The sequence below is a fragment of the Hordeum vulgare genome, chromosome 4H (assembly GCF_904849725.1).
Source record: "Hordeum vulgare subsp. vulgare chromosome 4H, MorexV3_pseudomolecules_assembly, whole genome shotgun sequence".
NCBI classification, from domain to species: Eukaryota; Viridiplantae; Streptophyta; class Magnoliopsida; order Poales; family Poaceae; genus Hordeum; species Hordeum vulgare.
In genome coordinates this window covers 7,984,690-7,995,287 of record NC_058521.1, presented here as the reverse complement: position 1 = coordinate 7,995,287, position 10,598 = coordinate 7,984,690, and the positions used below count along the sequence as shown (strand labels likewise).

Here is a 10,598-nt window from a genome sequence, read left to right as displayed (position 1 = left end):
GGCCCCAAAAGGGCAACAGAGTCGATCAATCAATCAATCAAAGAGAACAGGCCATCATCGCATAGCAGCAGTGCCATATATACTACTTCCTCGTTCCTAAATATAAATCTTTTTAGAGATTTCATTACAGGACTACATACGGATGTATATAGACATACTTTATAGTATAGATTAACTCATTTCGCTAACGACGGGCGGGGCGACGAAGGGCCTCGTGGCTGCACGTCGCGTTGGCGCTGCTCCTCGTGGTCGACCGCGAACCAGACCTTCCAGTGGGGAGAGTCGACCGCGTACGCAAGGTTGAGCCGCTGCTCCGGCGTCAGTTGCCGCCTCTGACGACTCACCTCCTCTGCACGCATCCGTGCCGACGACGGCACGGCTGGCACCGGGATCCTCTTCGGATCTAGATGCAAGTGGTGTGGGAGGGTGACATCCGGATACGAGAGCGAGACATGATGCACCCAATGCCACCGCGCTTGGTGCATGATGACACGCTCGCGAGGCCGACAGGACGACCGCGGAGGTAGATGAGGACTTGCCCTTGTTTTGGGCCATGCCTGCTAGCTAGGGTTTGGTCGCCGACAAGGTGCCGAGACGGGGACAGGATCACGGAAGGTTCTCAAAGGAGATGAGACCAAACTGCACCGCATGCTCGTATTAAAAAAAGATTGACCGCAATCGCTGACGCATGGGCCCGTAAAGGGTAGTCAAATTTGAACCGAAAATAAGTCGACACGGACGCGAAGCATTTTGCCTATGGGTCTGTGGATTGGACCATCGTTTTTGTCCGCATAGACTCAAACGAACGGCGGTAGACGAAATGGATCACCCCATTTGAGTTGCTCTTATAATATCCCCACTACATTTGGATCGGAAAACAAATCTAAACATCCAAACTACATCAAACACGCAGAAAAAAAAGGAAGACATGCCGAGCAGCATTTGGTAACAGTTCCAGTTACTGATAAGAGCTCCCAGCATCCAAAGAGTGATTTTGGATCGTAACATGCAAAACCACTACACAAGTGCGTTCTACTACCTTTTTACAGGTATACATACACAGAACGAACATCCCAAAAAGACTACTGTGGAAGCATCACTGGCACTCCTGAAGAACTAATCCAATGCGTGGAGACTCGGCTCAGACTGTTCCTTCCTCATTGCCTCAACCGCCTCCCTGAAATTGCACCAACAGGAACAAATTAGAAATCTCTCAAGTCATTTCACACGACACGATGCACAATGGGATTAGAAATGCTCCAGGTGGTTCCATTTTCACACAACCATTTCATAGTCCCTTTGTTTGAAAATCAGACGGGAGTGCTATTTTTTGTCGCAAAAGGAATGATATGCTACAGTACAATATGCACTGCCATACGGCGAGCAAGGTAGCACCAACTTTCATAATGGGAAACCATCATACAAGCACCAAGGTTTGTAGAGCACGGTCCATAATATCACTACTGTTTAAAGGTAATTTAATTAATCAACTGTTGAACAATAGCTATAGAAGGAATGCACTGGATTGTAATACCTATGCGCCTTCTGCATCTCCTTGTTGTTAGGCTCCAGTTTAATTCCAGCCGAGAACGCATCAGAGGCCTCTTTGTACTCCTAAAAATGAAATCATCGTCCAAAGATTTTCTACAGGGCTGTAGAAGATGTATAAAGCAGCAAAAAAAATCTAATCTTACCAGAAGAGACATAAGGGCGGCTCCTTTCCGGTAGTAACCTTTATGCCACTTAGGGTCCAGACTTATGCAAGCATTGGCATCAATCAAAGCGTCATGTGCTTCACCACACTTCAGATGGCAAAGGCTCCTGTTCGAATACAACACCGCGTCAGCGGGATCCAGCTTGATTGCCTGCACCAAACCAAATGTTACAAGACCACGAAGCACAACCTGTTTATTCCGGAATAAAACAAGAACCATCATCTGCTTCATTTGTGTCCAAAAGAAATGGCTGATGTTTGATGTGCAAGTGAAGCTAAACTAGCATGTGACTGGAAACCTAAGTCCATGGTTAAAGTTTTAGAACTAAACCTAGTTCGGAAATCAGAATGGAAACAGCTCACTAAACCAGTTACAAGCATCAAACAAAATGTGTTATACAAAAGAAACAGATTTTATCAGTCAAATGTTATCCAATTTTATCGAAAGAAGTAATGATTTAGGTACTTACAGAAAACATAAACATTCAAGTCAAAACAGATAAATCAACCCTAACTGTTTCCCTTTGGTGGAATATCTAATCCGATTTGGAAGAACCTCCTCAGTTCATATCTCTCTGGGGGGGAAATCATTCGAAAATTCTGATTCCTAAATCTCAAGCTGTATCCTAGTTGTGTGAAGGTATTCAGTAGATAGTGCAGACATGTAAATTGGAAGGTTGTTAATAAAACAATTCCCCGCTAATGTCAACTAGTAAATGATACATTAGCAATACAGAAATGAAGGTGTTTTCCAATGGTTTTTCAGTAACAGCGTTTTTGAGTATAGCTGCCTCAAAATATACCTCTGTATAGAATTTTGATGCGGCAGCATAGTCCTTGCGCTCAACTGCTTTTGCACCTACTGATTTCAGTCGGGCCTTCCTAACTTTGTCACTTGACTTGCCCTACATTATTAAGAGAACTTGTACCAAGATTAAATAGAAAAGTATGATGCCACAGGCTGTAAAATGCCGGAATAACGGATGTCTTATTTCCCGAACTAGTACAGAAGACATGGTTTTCTTCAAAAAGCAGGATACATGCCAAGATATACTCGAATCCAAATGAATAGGCATAGCTCTCACTGTAAATGTAAACCTTGAAGGGGAATTCTACCGTCCTTCCGTAAGCCCTTGCTGTTTTTCTATTTTTCTGAATTTACTTTCACCTGGGTGCATGTGAGCTAGGGAACCAAAACGCCCAGCTCAATTTAATGGCTTCAGAATTATCAAAGTTAATAGCTGAAACCCGGCCGAAAATAGGATAGAAGTAGTCAAGTGAACCAGTTAAAATAAATACATTCATTTATTAATAATGAAATATTTCTAGAAAAATAACGATATGCACTTACAAATTATAAAAATGAGTCAAAAGGCACAAATCAACAGTACCTTGCATTTGCTGGTATATTAACTCCCAACCCTATGCAGCTATACCGGTCAATTATTTAGAAGCACAACAAACATTCTCAGATGTGGGAATCAGTAACCAGAGTAGGAACATGCACATTCATAGGACGCCAAGTGTTATATTCTCATCTAATGTCCACGACTTAGTGATGTATTAGCAATATGAGAATAACAGTGCTCTCCCAACAGCTTGTTCAGTAAGAGGTCCATTGAAAATGATTGCACAATAATATACCTCAGAACAGAACTTTGATGCAGCAACATAGTTCTCCCCAAGAGCTTTTGCACCGCTTGATTTCAGTGGAGCATTGCTATCACAGTCACTTTTCTTAACCTAAATCATTAAACAAAACTTATGTTAAGATGATGAAAAACTGTACCATGGCGGAATAACCAGCCTTATTTCTCCTATCTAGCTTTCCATCTTATAGTTTTGTCCCAAAAATGGAAGGATCTAGGAAACTGTATCTATCTAGCTTTCCGACTATATTATTCTTGAAAGCGGATCGAAGTGCTCTATCTGTTCATCAAAGAGATGAGTAGAGTTTGATTATTGCATTGTATTCTTGTCTGGATTTGACGCCAACCATCTCAATTCTGGCAACTAGAGGCACCTGGTAGGCTGATACCAGTTTATACCAACAAAAAAAAAGAACACTGCATAAATGTCCCTATTTGTCACTCCTACATCAGAAAATTCCAGCTAGCAATTTCTTGTTTGCAATAAACCTTCACTATTGTTTTCCATTACTTCAATGTCCATATGTGTGTGAGAGAGAGGGGTTTCCCAAGCAGGTCGGGGTATGGAGGATACAAAAAGGAAAATACAGGGGCTCTGAGTGCAAAAAAAAAAAGACATGAGAATATTTTTGCAAAAACACAAAGATACATAGTTTATGCAATCGCCTTTATAACATAATGTCATGAAAGACAACCAGTGTGAGCAAAATAAAACAGTTCTTGGGCTTGTGATATGCCTGGATCCAAAATTTCGCAAGGAACTAGCAAAAACGTAAAATCATTGGGCGCCTACAATTCTAACACTAAGCTAAACATAAAAATTGCCCATATTGAAAAGTGAAATCATGAATGATACAATGGAACAGCAACAGATCTCAGCAATAGGATAATTCCGTCCAGATGACCTCCATGCTGGAAATCGTCAGCACCTGGTTTTTGGATAGGACTACTGGGGCTTCTAATCTGATTTTCTCTCCATGATTTCATCTCAACTTCACTGAACCTCACATATTGAATACTAAGTTACGCACTGAAGGAGAAGTAAACAAGAATTACGATTTGAGTGCACTCCAAGATTTCCATGAGACATCACAGAATATTCATGACAAGTTTATGCAACAAGTGCCAGAGATAACAACGATGGCGTTAAAGCATCAACTATCAACATAAATTAGAAAAATAATTCACCTGGTTAGCTGGAACATTGATATTTGCGCCAACCTCCAACAAGTATTTAAAGCATGTGGTTAAGCCATTGTTAGTTGCTATCGTCAATGGAGTTTCAGGAATTGTACAGTTGACATCAGCGCCAGCCTGTGGGTGAACAGATATAACATAAAACACATGGGGAATACAAAAAGGTATCTTCTGACATGAGATTCCATCAAACAATCAAAATATGCAGAATGTGAATTGCACACCACACCTTGACAAGAAGTTTCATGCACTCTAAGCAAGTGGACTCATTCATTCTGTCAGGAGTAGCATAGAGTGCTGTGGTCAGGGGTGTACCAAAGTCCCATGAGACTTTATTCGGCTGCAATTTTATTTTGAAAAATACAAGTCACTTCCCAGGTCCCATATATGTTGAAGAAATAGGATCCTAGGGATTGGATATGCATAAAAGCTTGTGCTATCCAGAAAAGAAGTAAGCTCAAGTAGAAGAACGTCGATTTACTAATTACATCTGCATGATGCTCCAGCAAAATCTTCATAGCACCGAACTTCCCATGGGCTGCAGCAGAAACTAGAGGTGTCCCATGAGGAGAAGGTGCGTCAACATTAGCTCCTTTCGATAGCAGCAGTCGTGCAATTTCATCACAGCCTAGCAAGAAAAAAGGCATCCACACAGTTTGAATAGTTATATCCTATCGTGTTGACAAAAAGGTTTTCAACTGCGGGACAAATTCATTTTGGGATATAAATTTTCAAAGAAGTCATGTAGTGGAACCATCACTTGTGTAGTTTATCACTCCCCCGCTGCATCCCAATCATAAACACAAAGTTGGGATGGTCAACCTCATAACCAGATCGGGCAACAATTCAACAGAGAAATATGATACTGCCATATGCAACCATTTTTTACGGAGCAGAATGTGAAGAAATAGACACCTGTTGCTACTGCTTCATGCAGAGGAGTCGTGCCGGTGGAGGAACTTTTTGTGTTGGGATTAGCACCTTTTTCAAGAAAATACCTCGTAGCAGTCATTTCCCCATGCGCCACCGCAAAAGACAAGGGTGTTGAACCTGCCAAGAGCATTACAATCAAGAAATTTTAGTCAAAAGCAACCGCCTGGACCTAAGAAATCTACTGCCGTCATCTGTACTTCCTGAGCATCATATCACAAGCAGTACTGAAGACTGAAATCTCACGGATACGCACACTTGCAGGTGCATATAAACAGAATGGTATAATTAATACTGCTATTCACAAGCATGTTTAGAAGGAAATCTTATAGTCATCAGGTCTCACTATCACAAGCTAATATTATGGGACGAAAACATATGAAAACGAAGTAATAAACTGAACAGTAAGATTGTTATTTTTGAATTTTGAATAGTAAGAATTTAAACTGTCCCTATCATGAGCAGATGGACAGAACACGAGAGATGAAACAAATAAGGAAATTCCTATAAATGGAATGCCAATAATTCACGTTCCATCTACGCATGGAACTATAGTAAAAACGTAGAATCCCTATAAATGAAGTAGTATAGCAGCTTGGTTCCCAGAAACAAGAAGAACTGGAAAGAAACATTGGAGCATTTAATTTAGTACTACTTGGGAGGGGCGTACTTACCAGAGCTAGCATCCGAGTCGACATCAAATCCAAGCTGCTCCACCAGGTACCTGCAGATCGCCATGTCACCCGAGCCTGCTGCCGAATGCAATGCCCCACAGCCCTCGACCCTCACGGAGGCGAGCGACTCCCTGTCATCCTTGTCCATGCCATTTACCACGGCTTCAAGACAAGCCCAGATTTCAAAGGAACCACGTTAATTAATGCACAGCCTCATACTAGTACACGATCCAATTCCCAGCAAGATTATTGCATGGAACAAGATGAAGATACTACGAAATCGACCCACGAAAGAGCAAAATCAATCAAATAACGCGAGCAGACCATCATCACAAAGCAGGCCACGGCTAAATTGAAACCGTATCCAGAAAAAGGCCATCACATTCAAGGAGGAGGATCTCACCCTTGGCCCGGCGCAGGTCGCCGTTGGAACAAGCGAGGAGGAACTGCATCTGCGGCGGCCAGCCGGTACCTACACCCACACGCGCGCGCGACGAGCGGGAAATTAATTAATTAATTAATTAATCCAGGAACGCGTGCCGCCGGCCGTGGAGGTCGTGGAGCGGATCTCGCCCGAAAATGGTGGCGCGGAACGGGACAGCGGCTGCACGTACCCACGTCGGTGACCTGGAACCCGTGGCGGGCAGCGGCGTCGGCGAGCTCCGCCGTGGCTCGCTGGACGTCGGCCGCGCGCCCCCTCGCCCCTCCTCCGGCGCCGCGGCGGCTCTTCCCCTTCCCCATGGCGAGAGGCGGGAGCTCGAGAAGGCTCTGGAAGCAGATGGTCGGGTTTAGGAGTGGGCGGTGGCTTCTATGGGAAGGAAGGAAAGCGGGAGGGAAATGGGAGAGAGAAGGCGACGAGGCGGTGGATCGCTCGACGCGTGTCGCAACGGACGGTGAGGATGTGACGAGACGGGGTGCGGCGGTTTTGTTTTGGGCGTGCGGCGTCATTACGGGGACGTGCGCCGTTGACTGCGGTTGACGACGGAGAATCCGGGAGGCGTGACGGTTTCCATGATTTGGATGACCAAGCTGGCATCACTCCACGTTCAGCGTGACGATCTGAATGGATACTTACTTTATTTGGTTTTTTTTTGGGTTGTTTGTCTAGACGGATTCATCTGTCTGTGTATTTCTAGACAGCATGTTCAATCGGGAGACACATTTGGATCATCTTGATCGGTTTTTCTAACAAACATGTTCTCATCATTAAACGTAGCAAGTAGGTATCTCTCTCTATTCATAAAGGATGAGTCTGCGGCAGTGATGGTAAGTTCGTACTACGTCGTTGGTTCGTCGGTTTCTATTCTCTCCCCACACAGTTCTTTATCCATCGATGCTCCTTTTCAGGTTAGTTATTTCCTCCCAAACTACTTAAAAATAGTTATTTCCTTCCCGTTATACCGTTTTATTTTCATGATTGCTTTCGTTGTTATTTTCTTCCAGCTATACCGATTTATTTTCAAGATTGCTCCGGTTCCAGATTCTTTTCCCGCGATAAACACACCTTCTCAATCTCACCACAAATCATTCTCCCTTTTCCTCTCACCATTCTCTCCTCACAAACCCTAACTCTAGGCCCCCGATGCTGCGAGCCACATGTTGTCGCTGTTGCCGCTTAGTTCGGTTACAATGCAGAGAAGGTTGTGGATGTGGTGATGATGTTCCACACATGGGATGAGAGGAGCTGGAGATCTTGAACATCGTGAACATGTTTGTAGGTTCGTGATGGTAGGTTCCCTGTCCCTACTACCGCCTCGTGTTTGAGTCTGCGGAGAGTGTGTTGGGGGAGCGGCTTCACCAGTAAAGATCCCTCCAGAAATTATAACCACGATGTCCTGTGGACCTTGCGAAAGTGTTGAGACACTTAATCATTGTCATAAATTATGTGGTCCATCATGATGGATGGACGACACTATAATTAGAAATATTGTCGTAGGCTTCACTGCCATGTATTTTACCAATGTAATAGAAGATAATCACAAGTAAATGCAAATATTTATGTAGTTCCCCATGACATATTCAAGCAAAAAGAGGCTTGAATAATTGATATTGGTAGATAATACCATTCAACATGCAATAATCATGCATGAATTTACTATGATAGTAAATCATTTTAGTGAACAACAACAATTGCTTCAGAGGAGCAAATTTTAGTACGGCTGATGCCATATAGCCATATGTGTAGACCTCAATTTATATAGGATAACACTTTGAAGATAATCACAAATATGACGTAGATCTCGCAGTAATAGAAAACATATTCTGACTTTTGTCAGTAGATTTTCATAATTCTATTACCTTATGTCATGCTATATTTAAGAAAATAAATTTAAATTTAAAGGTAATCATCTGTCAGAATGACATGGTGTAGACCTTGCAATAGTGATGGATAATCTGCAAATTATGCAGTAGATACCATCAATACCTTGTGGTTGACAATTAAATGTATGTAGTCATATTGAGTATGACACTTCGTAATCATTATTTTTGATTTCGACAATATTTGCAGGGAGATTTAACTCCAATTGCAAATATATAGTTCTTGTATTTAAATGACATAGTATAGAGAATGTTGATGCAAATATATTGTGCATGCAATAAATTTCAGTGAAACTGTGTCTAACATGTAAGCAAAACATTCATTTGGGCATAGTACTTCTGCAGAAATACATGCAGATGAAAATACACGTTCTATTGCAACATGTGAAGTCGTTGGGCTTCCCTGCATACTTATTAAGCCTGAGGGCTTGAGTGTGTGATTAGGTAGTGCTTTGCATATTGTGAAAAACAATTTTGAGTACTAAATCACAAAATAACCGAAAAGGTAAAATTATCAATTGCCTCCTTCCTGTAGGTGCGTGGAGATGAATGGATTGATTCGTCATTTGGGAACGACATTGCCATCGTTGCTCTCGCTCGTCGGTCAAGGCCGTGAGACCGCACGGTAGCCGGAGCACAGCGCACCAGCGACGAGGGCGGTGCCGCCTGGGTCGCCGCCGTGCCAAAGTAGGGCGGAGGGCAGGAACTGCGCTCCGCATACGCGTCGTCGTAGACGGCCGTGCCGAGGAAGACCGCTGATTCGGGCACCGCCGTTGGTCGCCGATGGTTGCAGCCGCGTCGCGTGGTGTTTAATCACAAGAAGACAAATAAACTAGCATTGCCCTGGTTGATTTCCTGTGAGGAAATGAGGATGAATGCATGGCTATGCATGATCGTCTCCATGGGTGCGTGGTGGCCGACTTCTCTGGATAAGGATTAACAGCCAGCGTTGCTGTTATGGGTGGTCGTGGTGGATGGCCACCAGTTCCATTTGCTGTCGCCTAGGCCGAGCCGGCAGAACCGGGTGCGGGTGTGGCGCTGCCAGGCGGTGGCCACTCGAGGCCTGGCGATCACAGGTGGGGAGGGAGGCGGCCGGGCAGACGGGCGCTGGGTGCGGCGCATGTGGTCGTGTCCTGCAGCGCAAAGGCCGCATCCAGCGCCATCGGTAGCCACATCGCAGGAGTGGCTTCGTCCGTCAAGGAGGGGCTTCTGCAGGACGCCAAGGTCCGAGAAGTTGGGTCGTCGCCGCTTCCATCGGCGGTCATGTCACTGGAGGACTCGCCACGCGGAGGCGACGCCCATGGTCGCGATGCGGTGGAGGCGACGCCCGTGGTCGCGATGCCTGTTCTTTCCCTCATCTTCTTCTCGATCTCGAAATTGCTCGGGTGTAGAGCGTGTTAGAGTAAATCGTCCATTCACTTTCATTCAATCTCGTTTTACTCTAACACCCATGATAAACACACCTTCTCAATCTCACCACAAATCATTCTCCCTTTTCCTCTCACCATTCTCTCCTCACAAACCCTAGCTCTAGGCCCCCGATGCTGCGAGCCACGTGTTGTCGCTGTTGCCGCTTAGTTCGGCTACAATGCAGAGAAGGTCGTGGATGTGGTGATGACGTTCCACACATGGGATGAGAGGAGCTGGAGATCTTGAACATCGTGAACATGTTTGTAGGTTCGTGATGGTAGGTTCCCTGTCCCTACTACCGCCTCGTGTTTGAGTCTGCGGAGAGTGTGTTGGGGGAGCGGTTTCACCAGTAAAGATCTCCTCCATGGTGTCATCGACTGGATCCAGCTGACCCAGGTTCGTGTCGTTCCTCCTCCCTTGGCGTCGTTTCCAAGGCGATGATGAAGAAGAACCATGTGTTTTGTATGAGTGACAGCCTCAGATCATGGTCCAAACTCTAGGATGTGGACTATTACATGTACTAAGTCTATCCTTGATCTCTTGTTTGTGCCATATTTGTGCTTAACCAAGCATCATGGTCATTATAGATAAATCTTTAACGTGGAAGAGATGTTAACTATTTGAGTTTCCACGTATCGTCTTTGATTAGCCATTGTGCATCGGCTATCATCACGAGAAATATAATATGATGAGAGAAAGTTGTTT

At 44.3% G+C, this 10,598-nt stretch overlaps 1 protein-coding gene across 1 annotated transcript; it reads right to left on the bottom strand.

Moving 5' to 3' along the window:
* Positions 1-812: 812 nt before the first annotated feature.
* On the bottom strand, positions 813-6,849 carry LOC123451004 (ankyrin repeat domain-containing protein 17-like). Its single transcript, XM_045128019.1, has 12 exons — positions 6,779-6,849; positions 6,568-6,636; positions 6,165-6,326; positions 5,476-5,610; positions 5,049-5,188; positions 4,790-4,900; positions 4,552-4,677; positions 3,359-3,457; positions 2,518-2,619; positions 1,695-1,865; positions 1,535-1,614; positions 813-1,177 (listed from the first exon to the last, which is right to left on the bottom strand). The coding sequence occupies exons 2-12, from the start codon at positions 6,614-6,616 to the stop codon at positions 1,117-1,119; spliced, it is 1,236 nt and encodes a 411-aa protein (XP_044983954.1). The 5' UTR covers positions 6,617-6,636; positions 6,779-6,849; the 3' UTR covers positions 813-1,116.
* Positions 6,850-10,598: the final 3,749 nt, after the last annotated feature.

Excerpts from the sequence above, each read along its gene's own strand:
- LOC123451004 (XM_045128019.1), bottom strand. The coding sequence starts at position 6,616 with ATGCAGTTCCTCCTCGCTTGTTCCAACGGCGACCTGCGCCGGGCCAAG. Across the intron at positions 4,901-5,048 it reads TGCTGGAGCATCATGCAGAT|CCGAATAAAGTCTCATGGGA; the intron begins GTAATTAGTAAA and ends ATAAAATTGCAG. Across the intron at positions 4,678-4,789 it reads GCATGAAACTTCTTGTCAAG|GCTGGCGCTGATGTCAACTG; the intron begins GTGTGGTGTGCA and ends GTTCACCCACAG.